Genomic DNA, 20,688 nt, shown 5'->3' on the forward strand with positions numbered 1-20,688 from the left:
CGTTCCTGCTGGATCCTGCAGTCTATCTGGCAGCCTCGAGTCAGGGGGGAGGGGGAGAGGGGATACACCTGCAGTACCAGTTTTGGCCACAATCTTACACACACTTCCTTTAAATACAGGTAGGCTATAAGCCTGGGCCTAGTAAACTAGCCTAATAAAACTAATACAATGTTTTGATTACATTTTTAAGATACATACTGTGTGTTTTGTATATGCATACGCACCTATTAATGTTTACTTTTTCAATTTGAAGTAACGTAAATTACAATATGTATTTATCTCATATCGTAATCTGCTCCTTGCAAGGCGTTCCAAATGATCGTTTATTGTCAGTTGAAGTGCTCATGGAGGGAGTGGGGAGCAGCGCACACTGCGTAGGGACCCTTTCGAATGGAACGCAGCTTATGACGGAAAATAATCACTCGAAACGAGCTGTTCAAAAGAACCGACTCCGAAAAGACTCGGACTCACAACAGCACACTTGTTGCATGTGTGAAAGAGTTACAGTAAACTCCTCCCATGGACCGCCCACGAGCGGCGCTTTACAGCGGAGCATCTTTCATTCTTGTCTCACCACATGAATACTAAGTTGACAAACGGGTTTGAGGGTTAAAGTTTTACTTTTAAAGATTTTTTTTTACAGTAGCGTTCGTCGAAGTTACACGGAGCTTTTAATGTGTGAGAACGGTCGCGAAAATTACAATGTGGCCAAACTAACACCCAGTTAAGAAGAACAAGCGGGTAAGTGCAACATTTACTCAGTAGCGTCTTGAGGTCCCGCGAGAAAATGAATCAAAACCTATAGAACTTATTAGCCTACCTGTTGAACTGCTACTTTCTTACGTTGTAACTAATGAGTATAATGTTAGTTAATATCATTAAGGAATGTTAATAGAAAGCGTTACAGAGTAACGCTCCCTTTTATAGGTGATTGTTGTAGATGATTCCCCATCATAGACCTTCATTAGGATGCTTCATTGTCTGCGCCTCAAAAACTAGTGCGCTATAACATTTTGGGACATTAATTTATAGACACATTCGGATTAAGCATTTTTTGTATTTTATTTACAAGTAAAAGTGTGACTGATAGTTCACCCTAACTAATATCATTAGCTTACCCTCATTCTGTTCTGTGGAACCAAAACATGATATTTTGTAATGTCTCATTGTCCATACAGTGAAAGTCAATGGAGTCCAAATTTGTTTTGGACAAAAACAATCTTTCAAAATATCTTCTTTTATGTTCCACAGAAGAAAGAAAATCATACATCAAGAACTTCACACAAGGGTGAGTATATGATGACAGAATTAAAAATGTTTGAGTGAATTTTGTTCCTTTAAAAGAATGTGAAAGGAAAACTGTGTGTTTTTATAACCAAACAACGCTTTTAGCGAAAGGTTTCAGGCTCACCTAAATTAAGACCAAACTAAGTAGGAGGTGTGGATGTTACTATTTTCATAAAAGTAGAATGGTTATTTAAACTTTATAGTTATTCTCCTTGGTGTAAATAGGGCTTCAGAAAGTTGAGGCTTACTTTAAGAGTCCACTTAATGTACTTAAGCCAGGTCAGCAGTTGGACACGGATGATAAATGAGGCTGTTTACTCTCCTCTGGTCATGCTTTGAGATGCTGCAGCCTTAATTGCATTACCTAACTGGCCTTCGTACTTGCTCATGTCGGTTATTAAAAGTTCACCAGTCAACCATCAAACTGGACAATTCAAGCCCTAATTCACCAAAGCGCTTGGTGAATAAATTAATATGCCAGAGCTGAAAGAATGAGATTATTCTTAAGGAGTCAGGCAGAAGCGTGATGTCTTGGTTAGGGTGATTTATGACCAGAGGCGCCCCATAAGCTCAGTTCATGCGAATTATGTATGCGAGTGCAGAGAATGAATCAACAGCAGTGGGAGTCTGCAGCATGGCTTGCTTTTGCCCTCATAATTAGCAGATGGCGAGTATGAATGCATAACATTTTTATTCATAATGTTAGGCTGTGAATGAGCTCACTTTTTTGCAGCAAACTCCAGGAGGTAACGGATCTGATATGACATCATTGCCATCATCTTGCTGGGTGGATAAAATACCAATTTAACCCAGCATAGGCTTTACAAAGACAGCCTATAATTGGAGCCATTTTTTGCCTTCTCATGACAACATAGTTTGCCATTTCTCCAAGATTTGATGCACAGACTGAGCATATTATTAGGCAGTTGGGCTAAATATGTAAGTTTACAGTTGCTATCTGGTATCAGATGTGTGTGGGTTCGAGTTGTGATGCCATCAAGGGTGAGTCTGTGAGCAAGACAGCTTGAGTCAGAATTCCGGGAAGCATGCATGCATAAAAAACCAAGAGGAGCGGTGTTTAAACGTGTCAGCATCTGATATAGGCATCTGGTTAACTGCATCCTAACAGATTTTTTGCACTTATCAGATACCTTCGCAGCCGTAAGTTCACCAGGAAGTCTCATGTCAGGCTGCACATCAAAGGAAGTCTGCTTGTTTGTATGGTTGACGTTCTGTGTGGCTTTCACTATGACACAGGCATCGATATAAATGAGTCACCGCAGATGAAACGTGTAAACAACTGCCATTTGCATGGTTTTGTGTATTTCTTGCGTCACTCTCTCGGTTTACCTTGTGGGAAGTTTTACCTCTAACGTGACTTTCTGTATCCCACATTTGTTCTAGCACGTGCCTGTCCTCATCGCACCCTAACCATGGGGTCGTTACGAAAGCCCAGACCCCGTTTCATGAGCTCGCCTGTGCTGTCAGACCTTGCCCGCTTTCATGCCAGCTCGCCAACATTGCAGCTGTCCAACGCTAGTGTTTGGAACAGGTGGGTGGTTCCGTTTCCCAAAGATGAAAAAGAGAAAAGGCATTGCTTCATTAAATGCTATAAGATTTGAGGATTTTTTTTTGAGGAAGTGCATTTTTATGTTTTTTTTTTTTAAAGAGATCAAAATTAAAACATCTGCCATTATTTACTTCATAATTTTGTAATATATTTTAAATAAGATTTTTTTTTAAATCATGATTTATTCATTTTTAAATATTTTGTATTGTACCCATCAAGTAAAAACTAATGACTTATTTTCCTTATACCTTGAATGCATGTGAGTGTACACATCTTAATTATTATTTTTCAAAAAGTTTTGAAATTTAAGTAAAAAGGTTTTCTTTTTTTTAATTACTAATAAATATAATGAATTACGATTGCTATAGTGTGGATTGCACCACATGACATTTTGCAACCTGAACTAAACTTGTTTTTCATAAAAACGTGGCAAGTTCTTAGAAATGTATTGTTTGTTTTTATTATGTTGGTTTCATATTATACCATTTTCAAGAAAAGTTTATATCCACTGTCTAACATGTCATTTGGTGTAAACATCAAGTTAAAAAACAAATGACATATTTGACTTACAGTTGAATACATATGAGTGTACATCTTAATTATAAATATTTTTAATAATTTGTAAATATTCTGTTTGTAGAAAGTCGCACCACATGACTCTTGCAAACTGAACTAACCTTATCTTGTCATAAAACTATAGTAACTAACTACTTACTACCTGTTATTTTAAAACACTTAGTGATCTTGACATAGACTAATAAAGGTCTGCAGGGCTCCTCTCAATGACATCATGTCCTGTTTTATGTTTTGTTTTTGTTTTTTACCACATGCCTTGGATTTGACAGTCAAAAGTTTGTTGAATATTAATAGCGTACCAATTTTGTTCAAACTTTTTTTCTAAGAAATAATAACAAAACATGCTTTTAAAAACTCCTCTTTGATTATAATATCAAGACCACAGCTGAAAAAAAATCAAAATTAGTTTTAATTCAGAAATTTTAAAAATCTCATATATAGATGTCAACATAGAAGTAATTTGTATTTTTATTTCATTGACCCAAATTATAATTTTTATTTTAGGTGAACTGTCCCTTTAAATTTATTTTTAAAAAAGTTTTAGCTTAAAAAAAAAATCAGGAAGCCGCAAACTTTACATTAATAGCTTGCCATATTTCGTTTTGGTTGAAAACCCTTTAGAGACACAAGTTTTAATGCATTAGAGAAGGAAGCAGACAGCAGTTTTTGCCTTTACCACTTCCTTATGGAAATGGGACCTCTGCTACCCCTCTCTCAGGAAGTGTAGAGCAGGATGTTAGTCAAATGTGGTCGTTGGCAGTGAAAGTTTGCTGGCAAGCAGACAAAAAACGCTGACCATAGATATGAACACAGAGAGAATTTCCCTGACACAGGTGACATTGCTAGATTCTGACATATTTCACAAAGAGAAAGCCTTGCATATAAAGGCATGTTTTGCATAGAATTTGCTCCCCTTGTAAATCAGTGGTCAGGCTATTTGAATTAGGCCTGATTTCTTGAGTTGTTTCTGTTTTGCAGTGTTCAAACGGCTGTAATTAAAGTCTTTCAAGGTGGGGGGCTACAGACCAATGAGCTTTACACCCTGAATGAAAGCATACGGTAAGACAGTGTTTTAGGGTTTTTTATTTTAAAAGTATTGTGATTGTCAAAACATTTGATAAGTGAACAGAATTGAATTAGTTTTACTGACAGCATGTTACCATGCTTACATGGTTAAATGACTGGTACTGTTTTTATTAGGGGTAGGTGTTGACACAAATTAAACTGCAATGCACTGTGTATTCTGACACCTTTTATTAGAACCAGCATTAACTAACTAATTAACCAGCAATTTGAGCTACAGTAGCTCGTCTGTTTGATCGGACCACACAGGCCAGCCTACGTGCATCAATGAGCCTCGGCCGCCCATGAGCCTTGGCTGCCCATGACGCCTGTTCACCACTGTTCCTTCCTTGGACCACTTTTGATAGATACTGACCACTGCAGACCCGGAACACCCCACAAGAGCTGCAGCTTTGGAGATGCTCTGACCCAGTCGTCTAGCCATCACAATTTGGCCCTTGTCAAACTTGCTCAAAACCTTACACTTGCCCATTTTTCCTGCTTGTAACACATAACTTTGAGGGCAAAATGTTCTCTTGCTGCCTAATATATCCCACCCACTAACGTGTAGCCGTGATGAAGAGATAATCAGTGTTATTCACTTCACCTGTCAGTGGTTATATTGTTATGCCTGATCGGTGTATGTGGTAGAGTACAAGTTAATGTTTCAAAGAAAAGTAATCATGAAGCTAACCCTGTCAGTTGATACATGATTATTAAAAAGATTAACAACTGATGTGTATTGCACTGAATAAGGCGATTTTTGTGTTTTAAGATTAAAAGTAGAATATAGTGCTTTTTTTGCATAATTGTCCTTTCTAGAGTTAATTTTTCTACTTAACTATATGGTCATTAAATAACTTTTCAGAGGTAAATGTAACGCAACGTGCATTGTTTACAAGCTGTTTTATTGCCATCTATCCGCAATTGAAACACTGGGCGATTACATGAGATATAATACATTTCGGTACGTTGTACTGTATCTTTTAACATTCCTTCTGATTTATATTAATGTTTATTTCGTACTATAACTTGTAGTAAAGCTGAACAGATGATTGGTTCACGTGCTCATCCAAAAACCACCAGGCTAGTGTTATGTATTTTGTTCAGTTGAGTTCTTACAATATCCCAAATGTTTCCACTATTTGTAAATTGTAAGAAAATTGCTCTTTTAACCAAGGACGCACATCTGAGCATAGCGTCTTAGGGAGTCACCTGTTAATTGACCTATCGGTAAGCCCCGCCCCCCTTAGTTACTGTTGCCAACTCGGACAAACAAACACATTTGCTATGTTTTACAATGACAGCTGTCACTTGTGAAAACCTTATCCCAAGATGTTTGGACACAAAATGTAGCGTATAGCCCGTCTGAATCATGACCGAACTTTACTGATGCTTTATGAAGTTTATTACATTGTTTTTCACTCCAAACAAATCACCGTAAGAGCTGAACAAACAAAGCGTCCGCATTAACGTCTCATTCACAAACTCTCTCTCTCTGTTGCATTAACATACACATCAAATTACACAAAAAACACTCATACAACTAACAATAAACAAACATATACAGACCATGTGCCTTTTCTTGGGTGCAGTTTATAACTGGTAAATCTATATCTGCAAAATAACTGATAAACTGCGTGCGAGCTCTCCCTGCGTGCAAGCTTTCCCTTTTTGATGGGTATTTTAATTTACTGCACATTAACTATAATACCCATCAAAATAGAAGTCCCTCAACTATAGTAAGATGGATAATGTAGACCGTAAACATATTTAAACTCACAGAAATATCAAAAAAGTTTACAAAAACAAACTAAACGATAAAGAAGAATATGAGGAGAAGCCTCATTATGATCGGAGATGATAACATCCAGAATCAACACTGTTCATGTACCACAGGGTCAGGTTAAATTCATTTACATGTAACCATCTTAAAATGGAGAGATGTACTGAAATGTAGACCATCATTTATGATTTTTTTAATTTAACTTATACCGTTACATGACGTTCGAACAGTTATTTACCTATCTGGCGACTGTGACCCGTCCTAATAAAAGTCCCACTGTGTGCGAGGCGTGTTGTTCATCTCATTAACAATCGCTCCAGCAGCCGTGTAGCCTGACAAGCCAGACCCACATCAAGATGTTCGGTCTGGAAACTCACCATTGACAGGGCTCAATCTAAGGGGCGGGATAAACGGTTGTCTTTCAAACTCCCTCTGCACACAATTGGATATCGCTACCACCAACCAGAGCAACGAAGGTGAAGCAGATAGTTGAAAGATTAAACTTTCGCCGTATCCGGTCGGCAAAACTCAGAACACATCTTCCCTTCTTAAGAATGACTTCAGTGCCGTTCTTTGTTCTTTTCTCAGAGAAAAGCTTAACTCCAAGTCTTCCAGAGTCGCGGCCAAAGCCGTTCGCCAGTTTCTGTGTTTACTAGAAGCAGGCAAGCGCAACTCGGCCGTCTTTAAGCACCACCCACCGACTCTATACACGATGTGATTGGCCCAACCAGAGTTTGCCGTTTACAGTGTATTGAGAGTTGCTCGACGATTCTCGCGGCAGATTAGATTTGCTGCCGCTAGGGTGCGTCTAGATTTCTAGGCTAGCAGCCATGCTCAGCTCCACAACACTCGGTCCTGCTCTGCTTCACACTACAGTACCATTAATAACCGTATCCATGATCATGATTTCTGCCCAAGTCCTATTTTCCACCGGATGTGAGGTGAAGACCACATGTCCCAAGATGCTGCGCTCAAAATTGGCGTCATCAAACTACACCTTTGTTTTGAATTGGCGCCCTCTAGCGTACGGAAAAGTTGCATAGTGCACCTTTAATACAATTGACAGAATTTGAAAGGTGAGATTTTGTTTCATATCAAATCATATTAATAATGTCTGTCGTGCGTTGTCAGTTTCCTCTTTACTCCGCATTGCTTTTTCACGGCGTTAGGAAATCTGCAGAGAGAGCGTGAGAATGGTGTCAATTTCTTGAATCTTGCACTGAATGCGTGATAGTTGGCACCCCTATTTCTGATCTCTTATCATGATCAGAGACTTTTGAACTGAGAAAGTAGGCACTGACCCAGAACATGCTAGAAACCACATAGAAGCACACTAGAAACCACTATCAAGATTTAGCTGCCACCCACAACACCCTTGCATTGTCTGGGGAGTTTTGTACAGGCAACATCACTTTATAATGATGGTCTAAGCTATTGAACTGTTTTAATAGGTGGCTTTTGAGGACCGAGTTGGGATCATTTATCACAGAGTACTTTCAGGTAAAATATATTTCAGTTATGAAGTGAGTTACAAAAATTACTCAAAACTTTTGCACTTACAATGGATGTGACGGGGCCAATTTTTGTAGCATTTAAAGGTAGCAGTCCTGTTCCCTATGTACATATTATTATAGTTATTACAATAAGTGGGTAATAATAACTAGGTAATACTTACCCTGAAAATATGTAGTTACCTTATATTAACCTGTGTGTGTGTGTGTGTGAGCCTGTTTATGTGGTTTATAAGGACACAAATTTGTATAACTACATGGGTATTGCACTGCTATTACTCTATAAATGTGGTTTATGAGGACATATCAAATGTCCTCATAATTCAAACGGCCTTAAAAACATACTAAATGATGTATTTTTGAGAAAGTAAAAATGCAGAATGTTTCCTGTGATGGGTAGGTTTAGGGGCAGGGGCAGTGTAAGGGGATAGAAAATACGGTTTGTACAGTATAAAAACCATTACGCCTATGGAGAGTCCCTGTAAACCACATAGACCAACATGTGTGTGTGTGTGTGTGTGTGTGTGTGTGTGTGTGTGTGTGTGTGTGTGAGAGGAAAAAAAAGAGAGAGAATGTTTAGGGCTTATGACATTGTTATTATGGCAACATTGTTATTATAAGCTATTATTACTTTAATCAGAAAGAGTTAGTGAGTGATTTTTAGTTTATTTCTTATGGTTATCATTTTGAAATGGTGAGTATTATAATGCTTACAAATTGGCCCCATTCACTTCCATTGCAAGTGGCTTACTATAAGAAAAAAAGAGATGAGCAGAAATTAATTTTTGTGCTGTCGACTGAGCTTCACTCATAATAAATCCAGAATATTCTTTTAAGTACTTGCATCACTTATTTTATCCAGGATCAACTCCTGAATAAGGGTCTGGCTCATATTTTGGAGAAGATTCAGCTTCATAATGGTGAGTGCTGAACTGGATTTTTTATTCATTTCATGAGCTGCGTGACTTTAATAAGGTTTTATACAGATGTGTGTAATTCAATCACTCCCTGCATTCTTCTCCCATTTCTCATGCCCAGATGAAAATCGGCTCCAAGCGCTCTCTGAGATGTGGGTGAGGTTTTTCACAGAGATCCTGCCAACTCTTCAAGCTATTTTCTACCCCGTGCAGGTATTAAAATGATCTCACCTACCATTCAAAGTAGTAGGTCACTGTCAAGTTACCAACACTATGGTGAATGGTGTTTTTTTTGGCTGTGTGTGTAGGGTCAGGAGTTGACTGTGAGGCAAATGGCTCTGCTATGCTTCAGGAACATGGTTCTGTTGAAGCTTCCTCTGGAGAACATGTTTCAGGGCTCCTCATACCCTCCTCCAATCACACAGATGCTGCTGATCCTTCAGGTGAGGTCATACTATTTCATTTGTAGACTTAAAGGGTTTTTTCACCACTGGCAAAATGGGCTTTCGATAAAATTTGGCTGTATGTAAAGAAGAAATGCGAAACTAATTTTGAAATGGGTGCCTGAATAGAGAAAACAGCCAAAAACATGTAGTTTTCTTCCCTTTTGCCAAATGGATAGGAAAACTTCAACCCCCATAATGCACTGACCATGTTGCCATCCAAGGCCACTCCCACCAGTCTGCTATGGATACACTTGACCAGAGTCAAATTCTGCATTTTAGTAGGAAATCATTATTTGCTCTAAATGTTTCTGACTAAATATTTAGCGGGAGTGAGTTACTTTCGGTTTCGTTTCAGGTAAGAATCCAGTTGTAGAGAGAGAACACTGTGACAGAAACCTGTAAAAAAAATCTGTAAAAACCTCTGTGTTTGTAGTAAACATTTCAAACTGGATGACCATGAACGGAGTGTTTTAGGCCAAACAGAGAGGAAAAACTGAAAGAAACTGCCATTTTCATGAAAGGAAATTTCATCAAAATATATGCCACTGTGTATTAACTCCGCTGGATGACACGTTTTACGTTTCGTCTTACACATACAACGAGTAAACATTGTTCATTAACATATACTAGCCTACCAACATTGTAACAATGCAACAATATTACACTTTAATAATGTCCAACAGTTTTCTGAAGCATCCTGAACATTTCCATCACATCTCAAATGTTGTGATGAAAATTGCTTGTAAATATTGACTTTTTGTCCTGATAAAGGCTAGTGTTATAGCAAAATTAAATCAGGTTTTCACACGTTTGGCAAAATTTGACTATTAAAGCCTCATGCCCAATAAAAATTATCTAATATCAAATTATATTTAGCTTATTTTTTTCTTAAAGGGATAGTTCATCCAAAAATGAGAATGCTGTTATCATTTACTTACCCTCAAATTGTTCCAAACCTGTATGAATTATTTTGTTCTGCTGTACATTAAGAATACGTGTAACCAAGCAGATTTATTGACCACCATAGTAATTTTCCCCCCACTAGGGTAGACAATGACTGCCGAGATCTGCTTGGAACAACTTGAGGATGAGTAAATGATGACAGAATTTTCAATCTTGGGTGAAATATCTCTTTTAAATGCATCCCATTTCACCTACCTATATGCAATATTCCATAACGCTTTGTTGTATAAATAGTGCGAGTAGTGCACTTTAAATACCCGGATGATGCACTTAAGTAATGAAAAAAGTGTGGAATGTTAGACACTTCATGCACTTACTAAATACAATGTATAATATTTTTATGATTATTTTCATATTTTTTGATTTACAGTCAAGGTAATTTATATATAACAAAAGTAGCAAAAGTAATGATGAAGGTACCTAATGTGACCTTTATCGGTATTGTTATTTTTAAGTAAAACTCAAACTAAAAGTATTACAAATAATTTTTCATTAGTTCAAATAAAGCTGAAATATAAGTATAAGATAAAATATACAATATGAAAAATGTAACTGAAATATTGCGTTGGCAACTAATTAATAGTTGAAGTACTAAACTTACTACAAATACAAATAAATTAAAGCTAAATATTAGTTTTTTTAACTAATTAAAATTACTAAAACTTAAACTTAAATAAAATGGAAACTGGAAATATAAAAATACCATAGTAGATACAAGTAATACTAAAATAGCACTGCTTTATATGACACAAAAAAAGGGAAATCCATTTGAATCATCCACAGGGAATTAAACGTTATGGAAACACATGCAAACTTTTGTTAACACAGCTGAGAATCAGAAGTAGAGTTATGAGGATAAATACATGCGAGAATATTCCCTGAGTGGCATATATATCCCTGTCGGCTTTGTGCTGGTGTAATCTCAGATCAGATGAAGTGACACCATGAAACCAAGCACCTTAACCCAGCATTCATTTTTAAAATCAGGCTCCTCCATACAAAAGAAATTTGTCAGCTTTGTTCCTGAACAAGTCTGAGTACCACAGGGATAAAGTGTCTTGCTTAGGGGTATAATGGAGACGCATCATCCGTTGCTGAATTACTCCCACTCGTCAGCTGTCTTGGGATTGAACCCAGATGTTTAACTATTCATCTGCCAGCAGTCTTTATTTTGGATTATATTTCATTATGTTCTCTTTGGGCAGGGCATTCATGAGCCTAATGGACCTACGCAAGAGTATTTCCGCCTGGAGAGACTGGTGGATATGGTTATATCGCCCTACCTGAGCAACTACCTCTACATAAGCCCTAGTGATTCCTCTTCAGGTGCTCATTCATTTTATGCTTTACATTCTTTTGCTTTGTGGGTCAATGACATGAGGCTCTTATTTTCTCTAGATCTATTCATTTTTTCAAAAATGAGTTCCCATGATGAGCATGTTTTTACATTTTCAATGTAGTTCCCATTGGTTAATGAGCAATATATTCTTACAGCATACATTCGTTAATGTTAGTTAACTCTGTATTAACTAATTTTAACAGATACGTTTGAATTTTCTGAAAAATATATAAAAGGAAAGAGTAAATATTGAAATTAACATGAACTAAGATGAATAAATGATGTAGAAATGCATTCATGTTATTAAATGCAGTTAACTAATGTTAAAAAATGAAACATTATTTTTAAATTTGACTTAAAAATAATTTTTATATTTTTTAGAGGCATAAAGTCAAATCTGTCAAGGTGGTAAAACTGTCCTAATATCATAATGAAGAAAACGCCTCATTAAAAGAATGATATTCTTAAAAAGAAAACCATCAATTCATCATTTAATATTATAAGGTATTTAAGAAAACTGCTTCACTATTTATTAATATTATAATACAAATATATTTTTCAGTCATATAATATAACCAACATGCAGAAAAAAGTGTTAAGAGTGTTAAGATTGATAAGTCTTTATGACAAAGCAAAGTTAGATAATGTTGTTAATATCATGCAACTACCCAAAAACTTAAGGAGATTTATGAATTAAAGGGATAGTTCACCAAAAAATTAAAGGGTACATAACACACAGAGTTTCTGCCATTCGCATGTTCATCTTGAGTACATATAGAGTAGGACTGCATCCTTCATATCTCGGCAGTCTTTAGTTGTATCAGATTTATAAAAGACAGATACGCTGTACTGACTCTTTTTTTGAAAGCAGCCAAACTCATGGAGACGTGCAGTTGGTGGAGCTAAAAGAGTCATGAGCGTGCACGCGCACACACACACACACACACACACGCAATACATCATTGCATTATTCTATTCAATATATGTTTATGTTGTTTGCATTATATGCACTTACTTTTGATTGCCAACACAAACACAGACATTTGGGCAGTGTCACTGACCGCCTGCGGTTTCGACTCATGACATGGAACAAACCAACACACTTGCAGAACCCCATTGCTGCTCCGGGAAAACAAACAGCATCCATTGTTTCCTTAACGCTGGGTTATTTGGGAAGTTGAACAAGGTTATCTTTCCCTCACAACCAAAAACACAGTTCTTTAGTGACATTGTTGATTTTGTGGTCTAAAAACAAAATGTCAGTGCTGCCGACTGCGTCCGTAACCCGAATGAAGCTCATTGATGGACGTGCTCTTGCTCTCACTCTGGTTGATGTGCGCATGCGCTCATCCAGGAGAAGTGCCCATACAAGGAATTCCACCTTTTATGACAATATACAGGGCTCATAAAAAAACGTTCCGAAACTTGTTTGAAAACTGAAGGAGTGCGTCTCGTTTTTTTATTTATTCTTATTTTGGCCATGTTTGGCATAAGAATCTAAATCTTTAACAGTGTAAATAAGTCAGAATGCATGAAATAGCATTAGATGACCCTTTGTCATCATTTACTCACCCTCAAGTTGTTCCAAACCTGTACAAGTATTTTTTCCCCATACTGCGGAAGTCAATGGTGAGTAAACGATGACAACATTTTTATTTCTGGGTGAACTATACCTTTAATAATTCATGTTATTTGCAAAAATGTCTTTGTGCCATAAAATATATTTTAAAATGTAAAACAAAAGAGAAGACAATGCTGAATAAAGTCGTAGTTTTTGTTAATAGACTTTAATCCAAAAACACACAGGGCAGGCAGGAGGAACTCAGGGAACAGACTTCACAGCCACTAACATTGACAAGAAAGGATCAGGAATAAAGGAAACACAGGGCTTATAAACTCAGAGCAAACAGAAGAGCTTAGATCATTAAAGAGACAACGGGTGAACGAGATTATAAATCAGACACAACTAGGTCAAACACACCGTCTCAATCAGCTCCCTAGTTCTTCGTTGGGCTGTCTCAATCACACAATCTTTCCAGGGCACTGAAACATCGCTCCCTAAAAAGTTCCACATACACTGAAAACCAGGGAGCAAACTTATATCACTGACGATAGATTTTTCAAATACAAACCACTATTTGATTATATTTCTGCATAAACATGCATCGCTAGACAGGAAACGAACATAATCTAGCTAACATTTATCATTTATTTACGGCTGAAATATTACACATATATGTAGCAAGCAAAGGAATGTCAGAAAGATATCATCTCTGCTGTAGTGATGTTTTGTACAATGAGGAAGTAGTCATGTCTCTGGAAATTGAGTCATCAGTGTGCCAATGTGTAGTGAGCCAGCATCCTTTACCAACCTTAACAGTGCCAAAATGGTTGAACATAATATGCTTATTGATGAGAATGACAGGAACAAACACTGAACGGAACATAATCACAACATTTTTTCATTAAATATAAAAAGTCAAAAACTTTAAATAAGACTTTGTTTAATTTAAATCCATACGAATATCAACAAAAGCAAAAATTATGTTTGTAAGATTTTGTTGCATACGTTTTATGTCATTGGCCCTAGACTAATTTATGCATGTTGTAGTCGGCGTTTAATCTAACCCCTCATTTTCACTTCCTCCTCCAGAGGATCATCTGGAGGGTTTGAGACATGTTAACAATCCACACCTCACTCAACCTGAGATTATGGTGACACACTTTGCCCACGAGTCCTTCCTGGCACCTCTTATCGAACACGAAGGTGAAGCCTATTTGGAAAGGACCGGCGGCGTCCGACGCCACACTGTCGCCAATGTGCATTCAGACATCCAGCTTCTGTCCATAAAAAACAGGATGTGTTCAGAAAAAGTCAAGGTCAGTGGAGCAGCCAGGACGACAAAGAGCAAAAAGACACCTAAGAGTTCCTGCAGCGACCCGGCCTTTTTTGACTCCAGGCCAGGTCTCGTGGAAATCCTTCGAGGGCAAAGCACTGCGGAGATTAAGTGTGGTTTAACAAGTTAGAAAGCTTTCTCAGAACACCCACTGCAATCTTCTAAAGTTATGATAACTGAGACAATCTAGAAGCTCTTCATTTAATACATTATGAAGTCTGCTGTGGACTTATGCAGTGTTTGTGTGCTAAACACTGCTTGGCTTGTCAGTTTAGCCTTTTTTAAAGAGGGGAGGTTCCCTTCAGTTCAGCCTTCGGTTCAGCCCTTTCTTGTAAATCAAGCAGAGAGTCACACTTTTTTTGGAGGTGGTAAAGGGTGTAAAAATATACCCTGATGCTCATGGTTTACAGAGGTACAGTAGAAACCATATGAGAGCATATGAAACATATGAACTTTACTTGCAGTTCCTGTCGTCTACCTTCTCTTTCTTAAGAAATCTTGTTTCTTTGAAGTGGAAACTAAACATGCTGATATGATGAAAAACTGGCGTTTTAATCTTTTTATGAATAATTTCATTATAGTCATAGTTTTACGGATTAGTAATATTATGGTCATTTAAAAAATGCATTCAAGCGTGTATGTAAAATAATGTATATATTTTGTAGTAATAAATGTAATGAAGAAAGTGATTTTGAATTCATTTTGGCATTTATTTGTTAATTTTGGTTTAGGTTTGAGTAAATCTCTAAAGGTTCATGTGAGCGTTTCTTTGCGGCTTTAGAGTTTTTTCAGCAGATTAGCTGTTAAGAAGCTTTAGATGCTGTTTTCAAATGTTGATCACCTCAGAAAACCTTTGTGCCAGTGTTTCAGCACGTGAGCCCTTCCAAAGAGCTTTATGGCAAGGGTATTAATCAAGAACATTTGACCTTGATGAAAATAAGGGAGTTGGTTACATGTTTTGTTGCGGATGTATATAATTTAGACAAAAGTATTGCAGATGTATTAAATTTGTGAGTAGGAGCCAGATTCATTGAGGAAGTTCCTCTTATGACTCCTACTGGAAGGAGTTTCAGTGTAATCTTATGTGAGCTGATTGGTTCAGTCCCGTTTTCCTATTAAGAAAACAACGTTGAGCTGCCAAAGGGCATAATTTCATGGGATGTAAAAAATAAAAAATAAACATTTACTGGTCTTTGATGCCATCTTCTGGAAGTTTTACTTGATTGCAGCTCACAGTCAATATATATTGACTAATATAAATTAGTTGTGGCAGTAACAGCTGTAAGTGGAGTAATATTTTGTGTGTGTGCGTATGTGCGTGTGCGCGTGTGTGTGTGTGCGTGAAACATCAAAATTACCCTGTAACAAGTTCGATAGAGTAAGGAAGGAAGAGGACACGGGGGTCGGCAGGACTGTTGATGCTTTTTATTTTCAAACTCAATCTCAACATGCACACTTCAGTGTGTGTCTGTTTTCTCATGTGCTCAGTCTCAGTTTCACTTCCGGGTCACGCACTTCCGGGTTCCGGATAACTCAGGGTCTCGCATCAACAGTCCGACTCTCTCTCTCCCTGGTCTCCGGTTCCGCTGGTGTTTTATCCCGTCTCCGCGCTCATTACTAGAACAAGAGACAGGTATTATTAATCTGCGTCCAACCCACTCACTTACCGCTCGTCCCGCGGCCCTCTCTCCCGCTGCAGACCTCGCTGAACCACGCCCCCCTTGCCACATACCCCCACCGCCCGACTCAGGCCGGGGAGCCGTCCGGCCTGCAGCCCCCCCCCCCCCCCCCCCCATTTCTGGAGAGGAAATCGGCCACAGCCATCTGAGCACCCGGCCTGTGGACCACCTTGAACTTAAACGGCTGGAGAGCCAGATACCAACGGGTGATCCGCGCGTTGGTATCCTTCATGCGGTGGAGCCATTGGAGAGGAGCGTGGTCCGAACAGAGAGTGAACTCCCGCCCCAGGAGGTAATAGCGGAGGGTGAGAACGGCCCATCTGATGGCCAAACACTCCTTTTCTATGGTGCTGTACTTAGCTTCCCTCTTGGAGAGCTTACGGCTAATGTACAGCACTGGCCGCTCTCCCCCCTCCACCTCCTGGGCCAGGACTGCGCCCAGCCCCCTGTCCGACGCGTCAGTCTGCAACAAGAAAGGGAGAGAAAAGTCAGGGGAGTGTAACAGCGGCCCGCCACATAGAGCAGCCTTTACTTGGGTAAAAGCCTGTTGACACGGCTCCGTCCACTGGACCGTATCTGGTAGCCCCTTTCTAGTAAGATCAGTCAAAGGGCTGGTGAGGTCCGAATAATTTGGTATAAACCGTCTATAATATCCCGCCAGCCCCAAGAACTGTCTTACCTCCTTTTTGGTCTTGGGCCTCGGACAGGTTGCAATTGCGGCAGTCTTATCAATTTGGGGACGCACCTGTCCATGACCCAAGTGGAAGCCCAGATACCTTACTTCCACCCGCCCAATCGCACACTTCTTCGGATTGGCCGTGAGCCCCGCTCTCCTCAGCGACCTCAGGACCGCCCTCACATGCTGCATATGCCGCTGCCAATCGTGACTATAAATCACTATGTCATCTAGGTACGCAGCAGCATATGCAGCATGGGGACGCAAAATCCTATCCATGAGCCGCTGGAAGGTTGCGGGCGCCCCGAACAAGCCGAAAGGAAGCGTGACAAATTGGTGTAATCCAAACGGCGTGGTGAAAGCTGTTTTTTCTTTGGACAATGGAGACAAGGGGATCTGCCAATAGCCCTTTGTTAAGTCCAGTGTCGAATAAAATCGAGCCGTGCCTAACCGATCAAGCAGTTCGTCAACCCGTGGCATTGGATACGCGTCGAACTTCGACACAGCGTTCACCTTGCCTACCTGTTTTGGGGACCAAAACTATCGGGCTCGCCCAGTCACTGTTGGACTCCTCGATTACTCCCATGTCGAGCATTGCGCCTAATTCGTCCTGAACTACTTTTTTCTTGTGTTCAGGCAAGCGATACGGCCGGCTGCGAACTACCACGCCCGGCTCGGTCTCGATATGGTGCTGAATCAAGTCGGTACGTCCCGGTAGGGGCGAGAACACGTCAGCGAACTCCGCCTGTAATTTCGATAAATCAGCGAGTTGTAACGGTGAGAGGTGATCTCCCCCTGGGGCCAACGCGACTGATTGCGCTTTAATGCTCGCCTCTGGCCCGAGATCATCCTCTCCCCCGATCACCGTTGCCAACAACACCGATTCCACCTCATTCCATTTTTTAAGCAGATTGAGGTGGTATATTTGACGTGCCCCGTTCCTATCGGATCGTATCACTTCATAATCGAGCTCTCCTATCTGCCGTGCGACCTCAAACGGCCCCTGCCACTTTGACATTAATTTTGAGCTCGACGTTGGGAGTAGAACGAGCACTTTCTCTCCCGGTGTGAATTTGCGTAGTTTAGTACCCCTGTTATATGCCCGGCTCTGGCGGTCCTGGGCTTGCAACAAATTCTCCCTAGATAGCCGCCCCAATGTGTGGAGTTTTGTTCGCAAGTCCATGACGTACTGAATTTCGTTTTTAGCCAACGAAGGCCCCTCCTCCCAAGTTTCTCGTAGGACGTCCAGCACCCCCCGTGGCTGTCGCCCGTAGAGAAGCTCGAAGGGGGAAAACCCCGTGGAGGCTTGCGGGACCTCGCGCACAGCAAATAAGAGGGGTTCTAACCACCGATCCCAATTTTTGGCGTCTTCCTGTACGAATTTACGGATCATGGATTTAAGAGTGCGATTAAATCGTTCGACCAAGCCGTCTGTTTGTGGGTGATAGACGCTGGTTCGAATGGATTTAATGCCCAATAATCCGTATAATTCGCTTAACGTGCGTGACATAAACGCCGTGCCTTGATCAGTGAGGATTTCTTTCGGAATCCCCACCCGGGAGATCAAACGAAACAGTGCGTCCGCAACACTCTTCGCCGAGATGTTGCGGAGAGCCACTGCTTCCGGATATCGTGTTGCGTAGTCCACGATAACTAGCGCAAAACGATGTCCGCGTGCGGATCGCACTAATGGCCCGATGAGGTCCATCGCAATTCTCTCGAAGGGGACCTGCATTAATGGTAGGGGGCGCAATGGCGCTTTTGGGGCGGCCAGTGGGTTCACCAACTGACATTCAGGACAAGACGCGCACCACCTGCGCACATTGTCATGAATGCCTGGCCAAAAAAATCGGGTCATTAAACGATTCAGCGTGGCCGCCTGTCCCAGGTGGCCCGCCATCGGGTTAGAGTGAGCCGCCTGGAAAAGCATTTCCCGGCGGCTCTTTGGTACTAACAACTGGGTTGTATCCATTTTTGTCTGAGCGTCTTGGGTCACTCGATACAACCTATCCTTAATTATGGCAAAATAAGGATACGTGACAGGCAATGCGGGTTGGAGGGACTGACCGTCGATAGTGCGGACCTGTTGAAAAGCATGTTTTAGAGTCTCATCTTGAGACTGCTCCAGAGGGAAGTCATCGCGGTCCGAGAGAATCAGTCTCTCGACCCCGCTCGGTTCCTCTGAAGCAGTTCCCAAGGGTCCCGTATCAGTCTCGCCAACCTGCACTCGCACCGCCCCGGTCCTAGCCTTGTTTCCCCAAGCGGCATCCGCGCATAACGACCCCAATAACGCCGAAAAGGCGGGCCAATTCGTCCCCAGAATTAGCGGATGCCGGAGGTGGGGACTAACCGCCACCTCAACACTATGCTTTTTCCCCCTAAACTGTATCGTGACTGGGACAACCGGATATTCCACCACATCCCCGTGCACACACCGCACCTTAACCATGCGGCTTGTATCCAATGCCCCAGGCTGCATCAGGCTTTGATGGATCGAGGTTTGGTTACATCCTGAATCCACCAAGGCCTGATATGTACCCCCCTTGATACTTACAGGAATTTGGTACTCTCCTGCTTGATCGGGGGTGGTCCGCTGGACGTCCGGGATCCGGATCATTGTTCCGATGTCCATCATCGGACACCGGTCCACAAAATGATCCGGATCGCCGCACCGCCAGCAGGCCAGCCCAGGCCTACCCGCCCCGGCGGCGGGGAGTGGGTTGGAGGCTGAGCGCGGAAAGGGGGCGGAACCGGATCCATTGTCACTACCCATCCCCAGCGGCCCCGCCCCCCTGGGCGGGACCCGCGAACTCCCAGACGGTCCAAGGCCCATCCCACCCCGGCCTCTGGGGGGGACGCGAGGAGGGCCTGGAGGGCGGGACCTGGGGAGAGGGACAGGTCGAGAGAGAGAGAGAGAAGGAGGAGAGAGAGAGGGAGAAGTTAGTGGGGGTTCGCCGACCCCCGGGCACGCCACCAGGTGGTCCTCCGCCAAGTTGATACGCCGTCTCCAGCGACGTGGGCCGGTGGCACTGGACCCACTCGGCGGTCTTCCTGGGGAGCCGAGTGATAAACTGCTCCAGCACCACCAGATCGACAACATGGTCCACGTCGCTGCCGCCGGCCAGAAGCCATCTGCGGCACTCGTCCCGGAGCTGTTGGGCCAAGGCGAAGGGTCGACCGGACTCACCCCACTCCAGGGAACGGAAACGCTGGCGGTGTTGCTCTGGGGTCCGGCCGACCCGCTGAAGTATGGCCCTCTTCAGATCGTCGTAGTCCAGGAGGTTCGCGACCGGTAGCTGTTGTGCGGCCGCCTGGGCTTCGCCGGATAGAAGGGGGATGAGGCGCACCGGCCACTGTGCCCGGGGCCACCCGCAGGCCTCCGCGGCCTTCTGGAACAAATCGACGAAGGCCTCCGGGTCGTCTTCCTGCCCCATTTTCTGCAGGGGCACGTGCACCGGTGCGCTGGCCCGCCCAGCGGCCTCGGCGCGAACCTCCCGGTCCATCCAGCTCCGGAACCGCTCGCGGTCCTCTTGCTGGCCTTGGACGATCGCCTCGAAGCGGCGCTCCTGTTCAGTCCGAAGGTCCAGCAATGCCTGATGGTGTTCCTGGTGGAGGACCGCGAGGGAGTTGATGATATCCGCAAATGGCGAGGCGGAGGGCGTTGTCATGGCGGCGGCGCTGTCCTGCTTCCTTCCCGGGTTTCGGCACCAGTGTAACAAGTTCGATAGAGTAAGGAAGGAAGAGGACACGGGGGTCGGCAGGACTGTTGATGCTTTTTATTTTCAAACTCAATCTCAACGTGCACACTTCAGTGTGTGTCTGTTTTCTCATGTGCTCAGTCTCAGTTTCACTTCCGGGTCACGCACTTCCGGGTTCCGGATAACTCAGGGTCTCGCATCAACAGTCCGACTCTCTCTCTCCCTGGTCTCCGGTTCCGCTGGTGTTTTATCCCGTCTCCGCGCTCATTACTAGAACAAGA

General features: G+C 41.9%; 1 protein-coding gene across 2 annotated transcripts; it reads left to right on the forward strand.

The window, feature by feature from the left end:
* Positions 1-519: 519 nt before the first annotated feature.
* On the forward strand, positions 520-15,399 carry prr5l (proline rich 5 like). 2 transcript variants are annotated; one of them, XM_067436228.1, is made up of 10 exons: positions 520-741; positions 1,252-1,288; positions 2,692-2,839; positions 4,412-4,492; positions 7,733-7,781; positions 8,655-8,712; positions 8,831-8,922; positions 9,018-9,152; positions 11,324-11,444; positions 14,111-15,398. In XM_067436228.1, the coding sequence occupies exons 3-10, from the start codon at positions 2,721-2,723 to the stop codon at positions 14,482-14,484; spliced, it is 1,029 nt and encodes a 342-aa protein (XP_067292329.1). In that variant the 5' UTR covers positions 520-741; positions 1,252-1,288; positions 2,692-2,720; the 3' UTR covers positions 14,485-15,398. The 2 variants fall into 2 exon arrangements, with proteins under 2 accessions (XP_067292329.1, XP_067292330.1); XM_067436229.1 differs by lacking the exon at positions 1,252-1,288 and having other exon boundaries at positions 14,111-15,399.
* The last annotated feature ends 5,289 nt before the right edge of the window (positions 15,400-20,688 follow it).

This window comes from Pseudorasbora parva, chromosome 25 (genome assembly GCF_024679245.1).
Source record: "Pseudorasbora parva isolate DD20220531a chromosome 25, ASM2467924v1, whole genome shotgun sequence".
NCBI lineage: Eukaryota > Metazoa > Chordata > Actinopteri > Cypriniformes > Gobionidae > Pseudorasbora > Pseudorasbora parva.

Excerpts from the sequence above, each read along its gene's own strand:
- prr5l (XM_067436229.1), top strand. The coding sequence starts at position 2,721 with ATGGGGTCGTTACGAAAGCCCAGACCCCGTTTCATGAGCTCGCCTGTG. Across the intron at positions 8,923-9,017 it reads CTATTTTCTACCCCGTGCAG|GGTCAGGAGTTGACTGTGAG; the intron begins GTATTAAAATGA and ends CTGTGTGTGTAG. Across the intron at positions 9,153-11,323 it reads AGATGCTGCTGATCCTTCAG|GGCATTCATGAGCCTAATGG; the intron begins GTGAGGTCATAC and ends CTCTTTGGGCAG.